The sequence below is a fragment of the Cyprinodon tularosa genome, unplaced genomic scaffold (genome assembly GCF_016077235.1).
Source record: "Cyprinodon tularosa strain WSP-4 unplaced genomic scaffold, ASM1607723v1 ctg1010, whole genome shotgun sequence".
NCBI classification, from domain to species: domain Eukaryota; kingdom Metazoa; phylum Chordata; class Actinopteri; order Cyprinodontiformes; family Cyprinodontidae; genus Cyprinodon; species Cyprinodon tularosa.
The window spans coordinates 49,100-69,009 of NW_024037795.1; the positions used below are offsets into that span (position 1 = coordinate 49,100).

Genomic DNA, 19,910 nt, shown 5'->3' on the forward strand with positions numbered 1-19,910 from the left:
TAAAGATTTCTCTCCTGCAATGTGTATGTATGTGTATATATGTTAAGATGTGCATATGTATGTATATTTATATGTGTATGTATGTATAAAATAAAAATTAAAAAAGTAATAATTTTGAATACATAAATAAATAAAGCAAGTAAAATCCAACAATCTGTGTTTTATTTGGCTAAATTATCATGTATTTTTTTTGTTAGAATTGTGTTGGGTTCTTTGAATTTATAATTTTCTTCACTGTGTGTGTGTGTGTGTGGGGGGGGGGGGTGTAAAGCTATATATAATGTGACAAATAGTGAAAACTAACAATGTTGATGTGTGTTGATAGATGGGACGGCTGGCGGCGAGTCTGCAGACGAGCCAAACATTTGATTTACTGCAACCAGCGAGGAAAAGACTCGGCGGTCGCCCGGTGAGGATCACCAGCAGTCCGGGTCGTCGGCGCTGATCCTGGTTGCTGATGGTTTCATGCAGAAGCTGGACCTGAGGAGGAACATCTGCTTGGTTGGAACCAACATGGAGGAGCTGCATGCTGGCTTGGAAATATAACCACAACTTCATTGTTAGCTGTCAGATATACAGACGACATGCATTACTGTAGCAGATTTAGTTTTTTCTCAACTTTTATATATTGTTTTTATTATAAATGTTCTTTTATCTTGAGTTTATACCTCCTGGAGGAATTCAGAAGGTAGAGAAGTACTGTATGTTTCTTTGTGCCTCATTTTTGGTCAAAGGAAAACATTTAATTTACTAAATGCACAAAATTAAACCAGAAACTAGATAATAAACTTACAGAAGAAGACTGAAACTATGCAAAATGAAATCCTTGTCCTGTTTTATGTTCCGTGCATTTATTTACTGGCGACGTTCCTGCATGATGTTTCCAGCCTTTTCCTTCATGCATGGAGTTGGAAGGTCGGTATTCAGGCTTTTCTTTATTTCAATACGGCGAAGCACCAGAGGACTCCAGTGACTCTCTGAGAACCTTAACTGGTTGAACTGGTGTGAAATCATCTAAACAGGGTCAGAAATATTCATGAAATATGATGATTCCAGGAACCACTGTAGGAAACTAATGCCCCCCTTTCAGAGACATAGACAGGTATGGGGCATTGGAGGCTAACAATGAAGCCAAACGACCCCCATTCCAAAGGGGGGGACCCGTTCATCCGTTTCTATTTGCATGTTTTCTAAACTAAAACCAGGCTTTGTTGGGCTGCTGGATAAAACCTGGAACTAAACGCTATTTCTGACATTTTGGATTGAAAAAGCTTCCTGGATGGAAGAGAAACTGAGAATTATCCCCAGCATGTGACGTGAAGAAGCTCTCCAGGTTATCAAGTAGGAAGAAAACCCGTCGTATTTCCATCACTGTTCAGATTATCTTGGTCAGTAGGTCCTCCAGCATCACTGCCCTGAATGTTCTAGATGTTTCTCAGCTTCATCACACCTGGTCCAGGTGACTGTAGTTCAGCAAAGCCTGTTAATCTGAGGGGTGGGAAAGCAGGGAAGCATCTGAATCATACAGGGCAGAGAAAACACTGATCTAGATAGAACAACCGGAAGCTCTCAGAGAATCCGCGGCCTTGGATCCAGTTTTCCTCAAACAGAACCAGCGAGGCACCGCGCTCAGGGTCAGCCCAGATCTGCAGCTGTGGGGCGGAGCCACCAGCAGCAGGAAGTGTCCTGTTGATAGAAGAAGTTCCATTCACACAGCTAAGAGCTCTATCCCACGTTTCTCCTCAAATGACCGTCCTTAATTCTTCTTCCCATTTTGTCTTGATGTCGTTTGTTGATGAATGACAAATTGAGTTAAATAAATCTGAGAGTTGACCCTTTGAAGTTATGGTGATCTTTAGTATAACATCCAGGTTTCAGTGTCATTGAGGAAACGATGGGTTATACGTTTGAATAAAGTGGCAGATTTGAAGATATGAGAAAAAACTAGAGTTAGGAATAGAGGATTAGTTTGCTTTGATGGATTTAACACCAGGTTTAACCTTTGATTAATAAGAGCTGAAGCTGAAGCATTTGTGACGTGTTCTATCTGAATTAACTTTGACCAGTCTTTGTTATCTTCAGTGGGGCAAAGTGTCGAGCAAACCTTTAATCGCTGCTGCATTAAATCTGTTTTCTTGGCTCTGGCTGAATGTTAGGAGCATAAAAGCTGTGACCCCCCCCCCCCCCCCCCCCTCAGCACCGTCCAGGAACGAGCCCCAGCGGAGCGGCTCTGACCTGCTCAGGCCGGGCTGCTGTGTTTACAGCGCCTGCATGGTGCAGGGCGTGGCCTCAGTGGATGGCAGACCCCCCCCCCCCCCCCCCCCTCCCCCCCTGTCGTTACAGCAAGGCCAGACTGAGCGCTTTGATTATTTAACAGATCCAACCTGCTGTGCTGTGACTTCTCTTATCCAACATCTGTGTCTCACTCTAAAGTCCAGCCCTTTTATGGCGTCCGTGTTCCTGGCTTCAGCTACAAGGTCATGGGAGATCCTGTGATGCTTGCGCTCAGTGTGTTCCACAGGGATGAAGCTCCTCAGCGGGGCCCAGATCTGGGATCTGATGTTGCCTCAAACCAGTGAGCTGCTGGGATAAAAACTAAACAAAGCAAAGAGAAAACCTCCTCGGTTTAATCAGAAGGAGAGGAGAGAGAAACCTGACTGTTTTCCTCTTTGTTTGGACAGGGTCGCCTCATGGGGGGGGGCCCCTGAAAGTCACCTCTGAGCAGGACGCTGTTTGGTTTGGGCCGGACTTCCAGACCCAGCTGGGCAGAAGGAGAAACCTGCCCTGACCGGCTCATCCCCAAACCAAACTCCGTCAGGGAGACTGGAGCTAAATAAGGTGCAAATGTTGACTTTAAGACAAGAAAACTGAAATTAACAGGGAAAACGCCTCAGTTTGCATCCTTCAGGAGCCGCTATGAGCTCACTGACAGATTGACTACCGGCTTACATAAGACCTTTAATCAAACACCATCGCCTCCTTGGACTTCGGACGTGTGCCATGTGCATTTTAGTTACGCTGTCTTAAAAGGAAACATCCTTTGAAAGATAAAAGAGACGCCATTGTAGCTGCGTCTGTCCATCTATCAAACATTTCATAGAGATCTGATTGTATCACTGCATAAAACCGGGAAAATACTCTAAAGTCTAGGAATTAAGTTCAGTTTGCAGCATCTACAGACCAACATTCCTAAGCTAAGGAGCTACAGCAGTGGTGGTGTGGCCTTTGCAGAATTTGGGTCAGGATCCGGCCCAGCCTGCTCTTAGACACACCCCTGCTCTGATTCAGAGGCTATATGAGGACAGGAACCTGCGAGGATCAGCCACAGAGGGCTGAGGGGCCATCGCAGGGCTGAGGGGCCATCACGGGTCTGAAGGGCCATCGCGGGTCTGAGGGGCCATCACGGGTCTGAGGGGCCATCGCGGGTCTGAGGGGCCATCGCGGGTCTGAGGGGCCATCACAGCTGAGAGAAAGGTGAGGCAGCAGCATGTATTAGATGGATCAGATGGGAGGCTGCACTCAGACATCTATAAACAGATGCTGCACCTTTTATTTTATTTAAATAAAAGGTGCAGCATTTATAAATCCTTAATGTAAGAACATGTTTAATATTTTAGAGGAGCCTGAGTGGCCTGCTCTGAGCTGCAGCAGGAAGATGATTCACTGTTTGCCTCAGAAACCTCCTCCTGGTGAAGGCCAGAGGAAATCTTTCATTTATTTTATAGTCTTTTTAAATCATTAGTGTGAAGCAGTAAAATCCAGGTATTTCCTGTTTTCAGGTCGATTAGAACAAATTAAACATTTTAAATTATTTTAAACTTTACTCCCTGGTTGAATAGTTTTTATAAAAATTATTTTTTTATATTAAATCCTAACTATCAGGAGCAGGAGGAGAAGGAAGCTGTTTCAAACCGGAGGAAACCTGTTCCTGCCGCCGCGCGCCCCGCCGCTATGCGCAACGCGCCTGTCGCGCGCGCCCCCCGCCAGCTTTCTAGTTTGATGTAAAATCTATTAGCTGAAGCTCTATGTTCTATAGGTAAGCGCCTCTGTTTTTATTCTCTGTTTCATTTTATTATTATTTCTGAAGTGGCGGCGGCGCGCGCGTCACCTTCAGAAAGGTTTGCGCGCGTGAGCGAGATGAGACAAAGCGGGCGAAGAGCTGCGCGTTCATGACGCCGGGAAACCGCGCGCCCGCGTTTGAAATACCGGCTTGAGCCGGAAAAGAGCTGCTGGAGCCGGCAGGAGTAGAGGAGAGGATGCTGCCGGTGCTGCTGCTGCTGCCGGGGAGCCGCGCCGCCGCACCGGGACACAGGTTCAGCCTCTCCGTCACTAAATAGACGTTAGAAAAACAAAAAGTTTTTTAGCTGCTCGTCTCTAAAAAGCGGGAAACCAGAATCCTGACATGAGAAACGATTAAAAGAAGCAGGAAGCAGAAACCATCCGCCGGTGAGTCTGGACGCGGCTCCTTTAAATCTAACTTTATTTCACTAAACCTTAGATTTATTATCTGAATATTTAACGCTTTCATGCGGTCAGTTTATTTTCTTTTGAAAGTTCACCGGGCAGTTTAAACTTGGTGACATAATGCAGATGAAGAGCTGAGCTAAGTAGCTTTAGCATCATCATCATCACCCCCCTGCAGGGCGGACAGGCTGACCCCCCCCCCAAAAAAAAAGCTTGAGGAGAAAAAAGCTGCGTGAAGCTGACACCCCACCCACGTCAAAAAACTCTGCAAATAGACTGAATGGTTAGTGCAACGTTAGTGCAGATTTGTGCAGAAAAAAATATCGTTTGTGCTACTTTTGTTTAAGAGATATTAAAGATTATTTTTTAGGTCATCCAGAGGTCACCATCCCCCCATTAAACTCCAATTTGAACCAAAGTGGTCTCGTTTTTTAGTGCTTCGTTTGTGCTGATTTGTGCAGTTAAAACGGTCATTTGTGCTATTTTACTTTTAAAGATATAATCATTTTAATTTTTGGCTGATGACGTCACCATCCCCCCATCAAGCTCCGATTTGATCCAAAGTGGTCTCATTTTTTAGTGCTTCGTTTGTGCTGATTTGTGCAGTTAAAACAAACATTTGTGCTGCTTTACTTTTTAAGATATAATTATTTTAATTTTTTTGGCTGATGACATCACCATCCCCCCATCAAGCTCCGATTTGATCCAAAGTGGTCTCATTTTTTAGTGCTTCGTTTGTGCTGATTTGTGCAGTTAAAACGGTCATTTGTGCTGCTTTACTTTTTAAGATATAATTATTTTAATTTTTTTGGCTGATGACATCACCATCCCCCCATCAAGCTCCGATTTGATCCAAAGTGGTCTCATTTTTTAGTGCTTCGTTTGTGCTGATTTGTGCAGTTAAAACGGTCATTTGTGCTGCTTTACTTTTTAAGATATAATTATTTTAATTTTTTTGGCTGATGACATCACCATCCCCCCATCAAGCTCCGATTTGATCCAAAGTGGTCTCATTTTTTAGTGCTTCGTTTGTGCTGATTTGTGCAGTTAAAACGGTCATTTGTGCTGCTTTACTTTTTAAGATATAATTATTTTAATTTTTTTGGCTGATGACATCACCATCCCCCCATCAAGCTCCGATTTGATCCAAAGTGGTCTCATTTTTTAGTGCTTCGTTTGTGCTGATTTGTGCAGTTAAAACCGACATTTGTGCTGCTTTACTTTTTAAGATATAATCATTTTAATTTTTTTGGCTGACATCACCATCCCCCCATCAAGCTCCGATTTGATCCAAAGTGGTCTCATTTTTTAGTGCTTCGTTTGTGCTGATTTGTGCAGTTAAAACCGACATTTGTGCTGCTTTACTTTTTAAGATATAATCATTTTAATTTTTTTGGCTGATGACATCACCATCCCCCCATCAAGCTCCGATTTGATCCAAAGTGGTCTCATTTTTTAGTGCTTCATTTGTGCTGATTTGTGCAGTTAAAACCGACATTTGTGCTGCTTGCATGTCCGATTCAAACTATATTCTCTATACTTGCAGGTGATGATCACAACCGACTACATTTATTACACATCTACAACTGCTGTTTTTGTTTCAGGCCGCTTTTTATCCTGTAAATTCTTGTCAGTAATTTAGTCTGGGACAAAAGTAAATTATATCTCACTGCCAACACTGGAAAGAAGGGAAGTCTTTTTAAAATGTTTCTACTGATAAATCAGTGTCTTTATTATGAAGATTACCGAGCCTGTTTGTCCCCTTCTTATTAGATTATTTATATATTCATGCTAATTGGCAAAGATCTCTAGGGAAACGTGTTTTTATTGTTATTTTATTATTATTATTTTTTGTACTTTCCACTGTTATAAGAATACTTATTTTATACAGTGGCTTGGTTGCCCCATGCTGGAAAGGAAAGTAGTTATTCAACAACAGCAGTTGTGGTCCGCTGTCAGAACGCCTTGGTGGAAGAAGATGTGGCCAGATGCACCGTTTGGTCTAACCACTGTTCTCAAGAAAGCAGTTAATTTCATATATTTGTTTTATATTGCAAGTTGTTTTAGCTGTTATTGTAAAATGTGTTTTATATTGTTTTGTATTCCCTAATAAAGATTGATTGCAGCAAGATTTATTGTGCCTCATTTAAAGAACTTTGCTTTATATAGCAATGTCAACAAAGCCACCAATATATTAACCTTTCTCCACAGAAATGCAATATTGTTGTCTCACAAATGGAGAGGGGGACACACCATCCTGAGCCTGCACATGATCAAATCCTCACATTCTGCAACAGTTATATACTTATAACTTCTACAAATCTTTTACCTGTTACTTATATTCCATTATTATTATTCTAATATTGTAACTGCGATTTCTTTTAAGGTGGTTTTGATAGTCGTATTCACATTGTTGACCCTTATTTTCCGCACATTGAGCAGCAAACTGGTTTAAAAAAATAACTGAGATGCGCCAGAAGGATGAAGTTAGAAGTGCACAGCACGTAGGCAATTGAGTGTCATTTCAATTAACCAACTTCTTAATGCTTTAATAAAATGCATCAAGCTTTAATTTGTAACTTATGACATTAAATGTAGGAGTTATTAAAACAGCATTGACCGTTTGGCAAATTGGAAGTCCCCACACGACTTTACAGGGAGTGACGCCACCTAGTGAGTCAGTGAACTGTGCGTAGAAAGAATCAAATTAGATCATATATATATCAATAAAAGTGAAATCCTTCAAACGTCAACATCCGTCAAACGTGATTTTAGAGCAAGGTAAGATAATAAATAATGGGAGATGCATTGTTGAATGCCATACATACAGGGCTAGCAGCCACATGGCAGTAAATGTTAGCAACAAATAAGGTTTTAGTAACAAACGTGACACGATCAACAGCAACTACGTTATTTTTAGCTAAGTTGGCCAGGGTATCCGATATTTAATTTAATACAAAGCAGACAGATTTCTGTAAATCCAAAATTCAATTACATTTTAATTCCAGATTTTTTAAATTTATTAAAGCATACAGTTATCTATGATTAGGCACATCTGTAGACTCCACAGGGCTAAGGCACATTTTTAAAGTTGAACTAATACTTTAAATGAAAGTTAACAAGTCATAAAAATGCTATATGTGCAATAACCAAAAAACAGACTATAATTACAATTAAGCATAAAAGGCATATTGATTTAGGGAAGAACAGTAATTTAAACTGAAGTTTTTAGTTGTAGCAGAATTCTATATGTCAGAATATTTGTATTAATGCTAATCAAATTCTTTTTATCCTTCAACTAGATGCCTCGACAGCCATCAGTAGACAGGGATTCCCTTTTTGCAGTTGTCTGCAATTCAAAAGAGGCCATCTTTCTAAATGGCAAAATAGCCACTCCTGCTGCTGCTATTTGGACTGAATTAAGTCAGCAGCTGGAAAACAAGATGTCTCCAAAAGCTGTGTACACTTTTGTAAAGTTAAACAGACATAACATCTGGTCATGTTTGGAGATCAATGAGGCGGAAAGTGATCCTGAGAGCAGAGTGGACATGGGATTTGACTCTGGCTCTATTTCTTCAGGAGTAGACAGCTCCTCATGTTTTCAGATTGAAGTCCCTTTTGAGGAATGGATCAAATTTGTACCAGAGAAAGTACAATATAATGACAAATTTTCATCATCTGGCAAAAGGGAATATATGATTTTGAAACCAGGCACTTGGAGTCATGTAATTAACCATCTGATATGGGAAAAAATTAAAAGTACATGTACATTTGTGTTCCAGAGAGCAAAGGTTTATCCAACTGTCACAAACAATTACATCGATATCAAGGGCTTCTGTAAAGAGTGTCAGGGCCACGTTAAAATGACATGTGCCAGAGAACCAATAGTCAACAGCCCAATGATTCTGGAGTGTTCCATCGAAGACACTGATATCTCCCTGCACACTGGTCGTTCCAAGAGGTTCATGTCTGGAAAGCTTCGTGCACAGATTTCAAAAGAGCTGTGTGAGGGCAGGATGGAGCCGGCTGTATGGAGGTCAGCGAAGGCATCGGAATTGATGGATATTGGAGATCCTGAACCAAGTCACCTCCCAAATTTGGCGACCCTACGAAAAGCAAAGCAGGAGAGAAAAGATTTAGAATTAGGTGACAAAGATCCAATTCTGTCTTTGCAGTTGTCAAAATATAGCTCACCTCACAGTGGTAGTATAAGAGACATTGGTCTAGATAAGTTCTTCTGCCACTATTGGAGTCCAACTCAGCTCCATCTGTATAAAGCATTGTCCAAAAAATGCCCCTCAGTAGTTTGCTTTGATGCAACAGGTTCAGTTGTGAGAAGACTGGTGAGACCAAATGGTACATCTGGCCACATCTTCCTATATCAAGGGGTTCTGACAGGGGAGAATTGTTCAGTCCCGGTAGTGCAAATGCTGTCAGAGAGACACGACATTAATGCTATTGCAACATGGCTGACAGAATGGCTTCGGACAGGTGCTGCTATACCAAAAGAAGCCGTGAGTGACTTTTCTCTGGCTATTCTAGGTGCTCTGGTGAAGGCTTTCACTCCTTACCCTGATCTGAAGACATACATTAATGAGTGCTTCCGTGTGCTACTTGGGAACCGGTCTGGGAAACTTCCTCCTTGTTTCATCAGGGTGGATGTGGCACACTGCATAAAGATGATCTGCCAGTGGAGCTGCCTTAAAAACAAGTCACACCGTGTGAAAGACTTCTTTGTCAGGGCAATAGCAAAGCTGCTTCAGTCACAGTGCTTAGACCATGCAAAACAGCTAATACATGCCATCACTGTTGTGGCTCTCAGCGAAGCAGAGGGAGATGACAGTTCTGGAGTCCCTCTGGAATCAGAGAGGTGTAAAAAATACCTGAAAGCACAGATCACAGAAGACTCTTTCAACATTCCAGCTGAAGACACAGAGGAAATGCATCAAGGGGATCCTTTTGATGAGATCCAGACTGACCTAAGAGACTGGGTATCAAACATATGTGAGGAGAGCAGGTCACTCGCTGCAGCCAATGGGGATAGGGATAACATCCATTTTCTACCTGAGATTGTTCCACACATAATAAGACTTGCAAGTTACTTACCACTTTGGACAGGAGTTATGGTCCCCCTCTTCAAAAGCACCAGCCTCACAGCAAGCTCAGCCACTGTTGAAGCAGAGTTCAAAAATATAAAACATGGACTTTTTAAACACGACAACTTGCCTATTCGAGTTGATCGCTTCATTTCCCGTCATCTTTCCTTCATAGAAGGAAATATGAGGATTTGTTCTGCAAAAGCAAAAAATGACGAGGAAACAACTGGATTAACAAAAGTAACAGATAAAAAATCTGCATCCACGACTAACCACAGTGCTGAAGCCAAGAGAAGATCTGACTCTTACCACTCTGAGGAATCCGACAAAACCACAGACATTCCTCCAGCAGATGAAGATGTGGTGGAAAACTGGAAGGGACAAATTCTTCCCCCTAAAAAAAGAAAGCTAACTTCATATCTCACTTCCTGCACTGAATGGCTCCATGCAGACCCATCATTTGGGGGAAAAAGAGTGAAAGTGGGACTAATAAAAAATGGAAACCTGCACCTACCAATTAGAGTTGGGAAGTCAGCAATCTCTGTGCTGAACACATGTGCATTTGATGCTTTCTGTCAGTGCTTATGTTGTGGTTTCTGTGACAGCACAGGATTTCAGAATGTTGTCAGGAATGACGGTGACAACCCCATCTTGCAGCTGGTTAAAGCCATTGTTACAGAGGGTGTGACCCAAAGGATATATTCGGAGAGAGCACAGCTACTTTGTACAATGTTTGAGAAAGTCCAGTTGAGGTCTGGCGCCTACCAAATCGATGCCCAGTGCAACATCTGTACGATAATTGGAAAAACAATGAGGAATGTTTCAAGTGTTTACCTCTCAAAGCACTGCTCTTCACCGTACTGCCAGCTAAATAAAGGAATCACAAGGGAAGTACCATTTCTTTCTCCTGAATTCTCTGTCCTGGTGGACTCTGGCATTTCTCACCTTGACATTGCAGTAGAAAACGGGCTCTCTTTACCAGAGTCTCCCTGCCTACGCCCACTGGAGGATGAATCAGAGTGTCCAGCTGAATTCAAAACAGAAGCCACTCCTTCAGGAAAAATGCTCTGTGCTGGAAGAGTGACTCACAGCTACAGCGTTGGAGAAATAGCATGGATTGACACTGACCTTGCAAACACAACTGAATTTCCTTTGTGTGAATTTCCCTCTGTTGTGGCTCTCCAAGGAAAGACACTGACCTTAAAAGGAGTGATCGCTTTCAAGGCCAGCTCAACCAAACACGGTCTTGGACATTACACTGCCTACTGCCGAAGAGCTCCATGTATGTGGGAACTTTATGATGATCTGGCAAAGGTAGTGAAGACAGTGCCTGAAAATACCAAAGTGCATCCACATGCTGTGTTATACACAGCAGATTAAATGCTGTTAAGAAATATACTTTGGAGGTCAGTTTTGAGAAGCCCAGAAGAGTTCCCAGTTGTTAGGACCATATTACAGTTTTAAAAAGGCGTTTTCTTTTATCAAAATGTTCAAATGTTAACATAAAGTTCGTTTTCCAAATCAGAAGTGTTTGTTCTTCTTTGAAAGTAAAAGGTTTATTACATATTCAAGGGCACTTTGTTATAGTTGATTTTAGAAGTCATACTTCATTACATTATTGTATTTTCATCTCTCTTTTTATTTATCTTTTGTATTATTTGTAAAGTGACTATGAGTGTCAAGAAAGGCGCTGCTAAATAAAATGTATTATTATTATTATTATTATTACTCCTTTTTGGTGTTTCTGCACCAAAAAATAAGCTAATTACAGTTTACAGGCTAGTAGTAAACTATAACAAAATACAGCACTGTGGTTAGACTATAAAGTAAAACAGCATCTGTAAGGAACAATATCCAAAAAATTTTGTCTGTTCAAGCTAAAGGTTCAATTAGGCTGAAGGTCCTCTCCAGTTCATTACTAGCTTCATGCGTGGAGTGGGAAATATTGTCCAAAAATTAATATATTGGCTTAATTAAATAATTAGAAATTACTAACAATGTAGAGCAATTTGTTTTTTATTTAATGAGCTCAGCATAAACTTTATATTAAAAACGTAGCAGTCTGCACATACAGTATTACTGGGCTGCAAATCTTAATAAAACTTTTCATTCCAAGGTTATTGTTGACAAATGAAAAAGAGCCAACATGGATGTAGATGTAAGACACAGATACAGTTTGTTTTGAACCTGCTGGTGATGGTAAATGACACAGCTTCATAATAATGTCACTGCTTTATCAGTAGAAATACATCAAAATATGTACTGAAGAAAACTAGAAGACTTATAAATGAGGTTCAGGTGCACTGAAGTCTGCCTGGAAGGTCGGTCAAAATACTTACAGAGTGCAGCTTTATTGGAGGGCTAAGGTATACAGGTAGTAGATACAAGGATCTTGAAGTTGGTCTAAAGAAAAACACAAATAATATCATACTAAATATCAGTAATAATCAGTAAGCATAAAGTAAGTAATCAGGCATGAAATAACATTCACCATAAAGAAATATCATTTAGCCTGCTGACACCTAGTGGTCAATCTAGCCCAAAAAACTTAACTCAACAAGATGATAGTCAAACAGGATTATAAACTCCGTATCACTGTGCATAAAGACTGAATAACAAAACATGTAATATAAACTTAAACGTTCAGGCTAAGCCCAAAAAATGAACAACATTGAGTATAAACAGTTAGTTAGTACTACTAAAGCTGCAGCTACAAAACTAAAGCTGCAGCTACAAAACAACACAGTTAAACAGAGGTTATATAAGGAAATTTTACAACACACAAGGCATAATAAACTTACATGTCATCAGTTACACACTTGAAACATCCACTGACATGCATAGGTGACTCAAACTAACTTAGACGAGACTCCTTTGCTTTGCTGCTGACTTGTTCACTTCCGCAGCTCTCTAATAGGGGGGTGGTGACGTCACCGGCCTAAATTTTAATTTATTATATCTTAAAAAGTAAAGCAGCACAAATGTTTGTTTTAACTGCACAAATCAGCACAAACGAAGCACTAAAAAATGAGACCACTTTGGATCAAATCGGAGCTTGATGGGGGGATGGTGATGTCATCAGCCAAAAAAATTAAAATAATTATATCTTAAAAAGTAAAGCAGCACAAATGACCGTTTTAACTGCACAAATCAGCACAAACGAAGCACTAAAAAATGAGACCACTTTGGATCAAATCGGAGCTTGATGGGGGGATGGTGATGTCATCAGCCAAAAAAATTAAAATAATTATATCTTAAAAAGTAAAGCAGCACAAATGACCGTTTTAACTGCACAAATCAGCACAAACGAAGCACTAAAAAATGAGACCACTTTGGATCAAATCGGAGCTTGATGGGGGGATGGTGATGTCATCAGCCAAAAAAATTAAAATAATTATATCTTAAAAAGTAAAGCAGCACAAATGTTTGTTTTAACTGCACAAATCAGCACAAACGAAGCACTAAAAAATGAGACCACTTTGGATCAAATCGGAGCTTGATGGGGGGATGGTGACGTCATCAGCCAAAAATTAAAATGATTATATCTTTAAAAGTAAAATAGCACAAATGACCGTTTTAACTGCACAAATCAGCACAAACGAAGCACTAAAAAATGAGACCACTTTGGATCAAATCGGAGCTTGATGGGGGGATGGTGATGTCATCAGCCAAAAAAATTAAAATGATTATATCTTAAAAAGTAAAGCAGCACAAATGTCGGTTTTAACTGCACAAATCAGCACAAACGAAGCACTAAAAAATGAGACCACTTTGGATCAAATCGGAGCTTGATGGGGGGATGGTGATGTCAGCCAAAAAAATTAAAATGATTATATCTTAAAAAGTAAAGCAGCACAAATGTCGGTTTTAACTGCACAAATCAGCACAAACGAAGCACTAAAAAATGAGACCACTTTGGATCAAATCGGAGCTTGATGGGGGGATGGTGATGTCATCAGCCAAAAAAATTAAAATAATTATATCTTAAAAAGTAAAGCAGCACAAATGACCGTTTTAACTGCACAAATCAGCACAAACGAAGCACTAAAAAATGAGACCACTTTGGATCAAATCGGAGCTTGATGGGGGGATGGTGATGTCATCAGCCAAAAAAATTAAAATAATTATATCTTAAAAAGTAAAGCAGCACAAATGACCGTTTTAACTGCACAAATCAGCACAAACGAAGCACTAAAAAATGAGACCACTTTGGATCAAATCGGAGCTTGATGGGGGGATGGTGACGTCATCAGCCAAAAAATTAAAATGATTATATCTTAAAAAGTAAAGCAGCACAAATGTTTGTTTTAACTGCACAAATCAGCACAAACGAAGCACTAAAAAATGAGACCACTTTGGATCAAATCGGAGCTTGATGGGGGGATGGTGACGTCATCAGCCAAAAATTAAAATGATTATATCTTTAAAAGTAAAATAGCACAAATGACCGTTTTAACTGCACAAATCAGCACAAACGAAGCACTAAAAAACGAGACCACTTTGGTTCAAATTGGAGTTTAATGGGGGGATGGTGACCTCTGGATGACCTAAAAAATAATCTTTAATATCTCTTAAACAAAAGTAGCACAAACGATATTTTTTTCTGCACAAATCTGCACTAACGTTGCACTAACCATTCAGTCTATTTGCAGAGTTTTTTGACGTGGGTGGGGTGTCAGCTTCACGCAGCTGGAGAAAAACCAGGAAACGGCGCTTTGCTGTGCGCGCGCGTTTACAACAAGCAACCAGGAAGCGCGCGCTTCGCGGCCGCATCCTGCGATTATAAACAAAATGTTTCTGAAACTTTTTTTTTTTTTATCTAACAGCAGATAAAGACTAAAATAGCAAATATTTTATTTATCAAACGAGTGAAAAAGTCTGAAGGGAAAAAAATATTTTATACTTTAATTGTGTAATTGAATAAAAACAATGAGATTTTGAAATGAGTGACTGATCTCTGATCTTAGGATTAAAAGCTGGACTCACTGTTTAATTAGGAGATATTAGGCGTCTGTTGGATCTATTTACACATTTCTATCTGAAACTCTTTGTTTCAGGTCTTTAATGTTAAATTTGAATCCATCCTGTCTGACAGGAAGGAGCAGCTGAAAAAATAGTTAAGAAAAAAAAGGTTAAAAGCTAATTGAAAAGTTAATAAGCCTAGTTAACAATTATATTTAAGTTTATAAACTAAAACATGTAAATGCCAGTATCTGCATTAATGCCTCTAAGGTTATGTTGGACCAACAAAAAAGTGTCTCTTTCGCTCTCAGTGTTTTTCATGAATTTTTTATATATATTTCAGCAAGTTGGCGTTTCTTCTTATTACATTGAGATTAATTTTTGCCATATAAAGGGTTAAAACAGGCTGAGGCTTGTTGCAACAGCGCCACCAAGTGTTGATCCCTGACAGGGCGATCCGGTTCAGTCCAGTTTGGCTTCCAGCAACCAATCAGTTCTGCTTTGTGGTTCACAGCTGCTGCAGCTAATGATTATTTAGCAGTTTTTTAAATCATAAATGCAAAATGTTTCTATATTTTTACAATCTGGGTATAATTCCTGCTCTGAGTGAGTTAAAGATTAATCCGTTACTAAATTAGTTGATTGTTTAAATGATGTATTAATGTGATCGCCTCTCTGCTGCTCCTAAAGCGTCTGCAGTAAACGGACCTGTAGTCCAAGCAGAACCTCCTGCTGCTGTTCTGCTTTTCTCCAGTTCAGGCTTGGAGCTGCTGGAACCCAGCGGGTCGCAGTGGAAGCTGCCGTCTCCCTCAGGAGGAAACGGAAAGTTGGGGTCCAGGAACCCGTTTGGGATCGACCGTGGAAACGTCTCTGAAGGTCATGTGATGTTTGCTTCTCCCAGCAGGACGCCTGTAGCCATGAAGAGCGTCAGAACCCCGGACTGTTTGGGTCCAAACGTGTACCCGGCGGTGCCGGAAGGCGGCTGGGGCTGGGCGGTGGCCGTGGTCTTCTTCATGGTGGAGGTCAGCACGTACGGCGTGCTGAAGACGCTGGGGGTGTTCCTCCAGGACCTGATGGAGGAGTTCCAGGAGAGCACCAGCAGAGTGTCCTGGGTCATCTCCATCTCCGTCTTCATCTTCGCCTTCGCAGGTTGGTTCCCGCCGGGTCCAGGTTCTGATTCTTCACTTTCAATCCGTTATCAGAGCGATAATGACCCCCCTCCTCCCCCCACAGCACCCGTGGCCTCGTTGCTTAGCAACCGCTTCGGCTGCCGCCCCGTGGTGATGATGGGCGGCTTCCTGATGAGCCTGGGGATGATCTCCTCCGCCTTCACCCGCAGCATCAGCGAGATGTACATCACTACCGGCATCGTCTCAGGTACCAGACCCCCCCCCCCCCAACTGGCGCCCGGCTGGCTCCTCCCCCCGCAGAGCCGTGTGTCGTGTTTAAAGTAAAGGGACTCCTAGCAGTGTCCGTCAAACTTCTGCTACAATCCAGAACTTTCTGAGAGAACGATCCGTCCTGCCGCCTCAGCTTTGTGGGCGGAGCCTACGGGGGAACGCAGTGACTGGACTGAGTTCTCCCTGAACAGCGGCACTGCTAGCTCTCCCCATGAATTCATGAGTCCAGTGGATCGGCGCTAACCTCCCCGCCCCCCCCCTCTCTTCTGTCTTTACATTGGTTTTGTCTTCCAGCAGCCGCCAGACGCCGCGCTGACCGCCTGACTCTCTGACCCCACCCCCCCTAGCCATGCAGGGTTCCTACCATGCGGGCCAGTGGCTGTCATGTCCCGTCTCTTTTCTCCTCTCTTTAGGGTTGGGCTTCTGTCTGTCCTTCATCCCCACCGTCACCATCCTCGCCCAGTACTTCTCCAGGCGCCGGGCCCTCGTCACGTCCATCGCCTCCTCTGGGGAATCCTTCGCCATCTTTGCTTTTGCGCCCGGTGAGTCTGAGGCGTAGCTCCTGGATGTTAGCTTTAGCCTGAAGGTCAGGACGTAGATGTGATGCGATCGTGTCTCTGCAGCCTTCACCAGCCTGAAGGAGGACATCGGCTGGCGCTACTGTCTGGTCGTCCTCGGCGTCATGCAGGCGTCCGTGATGGCCTTTGGCGCCCTGCTGCGTCCGATCAGCATCGAGGCGGAGCCTGAGAAGGAGGACGGCGACTTGGCCTCGCTGTCCCTGAAGCAGAGCGTCTTTGAGCTGGAGAACGAACAAACCCGGACGTCCCTCAGCTCCGCCATCTCCCAGGGCTCCGGGGACTCCGGCGTCACCTTCCTGTCGTCGTCAGACGAAGACTTGAGAAACGCTCCGGAGGCCAAGGCTCTGATGGAGTGGAGCCCGAAGGACAGCGAGGAGTCTGGCTCCGGCCCCCCCAGCCCACCTCCCAGCCCTGTCCAGCAGGATCTGAATGCACAGCTGTCGGAGGGAGGGGCCACTCCTAGCCCCGCCCCCAAACTCCTGGACTTCTCCATGCTCAAAGACGGCGCCTTCATCTGCTACTCTCTGTTCGGCCTCTTCGCCACGCTGGGCTTCTTCGCTCCGCAGCTCTACATCATCGAGCTGAGCAAGAGCCGCGGCGTGGAGCCCGCCATGGCGTCCTACATGCTGTCCATCATGGCCGTGGCCGACATTGTGGGACGCTTCTCCATCGGTGTCGTGCTGAGCAAGGTCCGCTGCAAGAAGACGCACGTCCTGCTGGGCTGCGTGGTTCTGATGTGCCTGGTTCTGGTGGTCTTCACGGTGGTCTGGGGGTTCTGGGGCCTGGCGGTCTGCTGCGCCCTCTACGGCTTCTTCATGGGCACGGTGGCCTCCACGCACATCCCCCTGCTGGCCGAGGAGGAAGTGGTCGGCATCCAGAAGATGCCTTCCTGTGTGGGCGTCTACGTCTTCATCCAGAGCTTCGCCGGGCTGGCCGGGCCGCCGCTGGGAGGTACGCTCTGCTCCGCTCTGCCAGCCGTCTCCGTCCCGCCGTTAGCGTTTCTAACCTCTGACCCGTCTTTGCCTCCAGGTGTCCTGGTCGATGTCACCCAGAACTACGGCGCCGCCTTCTACTCGTGCGCAGCAGGGATGGGCCTCAGCGCCGTGTGCCTGGCTCTGGTGGGCGTGGCCAAAGCCCGCACCTGCCAAAGAACGAGTGAAAGCAAGAACCCAGAAGAAGAGGAGAAGATGTCCCAGGACAGCGGCCCGCTGGACTTCCTTGAGGTGGACCTGGTTGGTCCAGGGAAGCCAGCCGAGGTCGTCTGAGCCGGAGTTCAGCTGCTGATCAAATCTCAGGTGCTCCTCCTCTGAACCGCCTCTGCTAGAGACCAGAGACCGCGGGCGGGCGGCGGTCTGCTTCAGGCACCGGGTCACATGGCGCCAGAGAACCGGGGTCCGCTTCGGTCCGACCGATTCTCCGTCGCTGGAGCCAATCAGACTTTCTGCTTCTTTTAGGCTCACCTGAACATTTAGTCCTGAATAAACTCCTCCCAGCCCGGTTCTGCTCTGGTTCTGCTCCAGTTCTGCTGTGGTTCTGCTCTGGTTCTGCTGGGTCATGCAGCACATTTTTAGAACAAAAAAAAAAACAAATCATTGAACATTTCCTGAGGAACCAGAGAAAAGATCATCGTGCTGAAATAAAACCACAGATCATCAGTGTGGATCATCGGGAACATAAACCTGTAAATGATGTTTGAAGCACCTTCATCCTCTGCAACTTGAACTTTAGATAGAAAAGGTTCCTTTGTTGTTATTTAAAGTGTTTATTTGATGTTTTTTTATTTTAAACTTTGTAAGTGCCAGGCAGGTAACTTGGTGTAAAGAGCTGAACCATCTGTCTTTTTTAAATAAAGCTTTGAAAACAGTCGCAGCGAGTCTGACTCCACTTCTGGTACTGATTTCAGCACCACGGACAGCGTCATCCAGGTTCTGCATAACTTAACGGCTCCAGTCAGGCTTTAGGAAACCAGTACAACCAGTAAGTTTTACCATGGAATCGACTCTGCAACACATGATGGAGCAATAAAAACCAGAATGAAACTGAGTTTGACCTTCAGGTTGAAAAGGCTGAATAAGAACAGGAAGGTTTAGAAAAACGGGTTCAATGTTTCTCAGTTATATCAACATTTCAGGTCTTTATTTCTCTAAAAATGATTTTGATTGAAAATCCAATCTTCAAAAAATAATAATGCTAAAGTATTTTCTATCTGCTGAAGTGAAGACTGGATCAGAGCTTCCCAAACATCTCATCCTTTGACCCAGAAAACAGAGCAGCCTCTAAAACTACATGGAACCACTTTATGTTTACTCTAACAAACTGAACTCAATCATTTATTCTAGTTCTCTTCTATCTTATGAAGCTTCCCCACCTGAAAAGGGATAAATAGATGCAGACTTAGTTCAACAGGGTTTAACTCAAAGGACAACACAGATTTCTTCCTTTTATCCTCCATTTATTTAGTGATCGTCAGGATATATTTACAATTAGTCCAGAAGCAGGTAAAAACCGGCTACCTCTCCGCCCGTCCACAGGTTCATCCAGATCCAACAGGACCTCTGAGTCCCAAACTTTTGTCCTTCTGCTCCTTCCTCCATTGTCCGTCCCTCTTATAGGTCCGTGTGAAACGGTGCACTGGTCCTTTTTTCCCCCTCCTTTCTTCTCTTTTCTTATTTGACTTCATAATTTAAGAAAATTATTCTTTAAATGATCATCATAAATGATTATCAATAATGATGATCATTATTTATTGACTCAGTTGGACATTTCATTTTGTGGATAAATATAAAGATTTGATTTAATACTTAAATCATGTTTTAGATAAATCAGTGTTACTAAGTTCATGATGTGTTTGTGATCCTCAGAGATCACAGAGCCGTAGAAACCCTCCTGAGACCCCCCATGGGGGTCCTGGCCCCTACTCTGCGAACTCATAGCTTATTTAACCATTTGGGGGGGGGGTGGGGGGGTGGGGTGAACCTTCTTTTCTGAAATAAAAAGCTCCATTTTTGGGGCAAAGTTTGTCTAATTTAAATCATCTTAGAGGTGGATGGATGCTTGGTTTTAAAGGAGAAGTCCGGTCAGCAGGGAACGATCAATGGATCATTATACCTAAAACTAAAACGTTCGCTGTGATTTGATACATTTAGAGCTAATCAGTAAAAAATGCTAGATATAGTTGGCAGTTGGATGTTGTTTACGATAGAGTATTAGGGCCAGGCTAGAGATTTTTTTTTTCTTCTTTTCTATTTGAACGTTATTTCCATAACATTGCAAGAATAAAGTCGTAAAATTATGAGAAATTTATAAAAGAGAATTAAGTCTTATAATTACGAGAAACAAATTATATTTTATAACAACTCTTCCAAGAAGCCCTTTCTTCCCTAAAATGAGGAATGTGAAGCATCATGGGA

General features: G+C 42.9%; 1 protein-coding gene and 1 long non-coding RNA gene across 10 annotated transcripts; one reads left to right on the plus strand and one right to left on the minus strand.

Moving 5' to 3' along the window:
* The first annotated feature begins 3,386 nt into the window (after positions 1 to 3,386).
* Positions 3,387 to 18,366, plus strand: slc16a6b (solute carrier family 16 member 6b). Of its 7 annotated transcripts, none has more exons than XM_038277749.1 (6): positions 3,387 to 3,474; positions 15,424 to 15,671; positions 15,756 to 15,899; positions 16,336 to 16,464; positions 16,546 to 17,451; positions 17,530 to 18,366. In XM_038277749.1, the coding sequence occupies exons 2-6, from the start codon at positions 15,440 to 15,442 to the stop codon at positions 17,763 to 17,765; spliced, it is 1,647 nt and encodes a 548-aa protein (XP_038133677.1). In that variant the 5' UTR covers positions 3,387 to 3,474; positions 15,424 to 15,439; the 3' UTR covers positions 17,766 to 18,366. The 7 variants fall into 7 exon arrangements, with proteins under 7 accessions (XP_038133677.1, XP_038133685.1, XP_038133650.1 ...); XM_038277757.1 differs by having other exon boundaries at positions 3,423 to 3,474; positions 15,427 to 15,671; XM_038277722.1 differs by lacking the exon at positions 3,387 to 3,474 and adding an exon at positions 4,011 to 4,036.
* On the minus strand, positions 8,112 to 12,527 carry LOC119778513. Of its 3 annotated transcripts, none has more exons than XR_005280073.1 (9): positions 12,362 to 12,527; positions 11,900 to 11,963; positions 10,689 to 10,890; positions 10,506 to 10,587; positions 10,075 to 10,348; positions 9,870 to 9,954; positions 9,571 to 9,756; positions 9,348 to 9,451; positions 8,112 to 8,570 (listed from the first exon to the last, which is right to left on the minus strand). It is a non-coding gene; the product is annotated as an uncharacterized LOC119778513 (long non-coding RNA). The 3 variants fall into 3 exon arrangements; XR_005280078.1 differs by lacking the exon at positions 8,112 to 8,570 and adding an exon at positions 9,264 to 9,347 and having other exon boundaries at positions 9,444 to 9,451; XR_005280076.1 differs by lacking the exons at positions 9,348 to 9,451; positions 9,571 to 9,756; positions 9,870 to 9,954; ... (1 more) ...; positions 10,506 to 10,587; positions 10,689 to 10,890 and having other exon boundaries at positions 12,362 to 12,502.
* Positions 18,367 to 19,910: the final 1,544 nt, after the last annotated feature.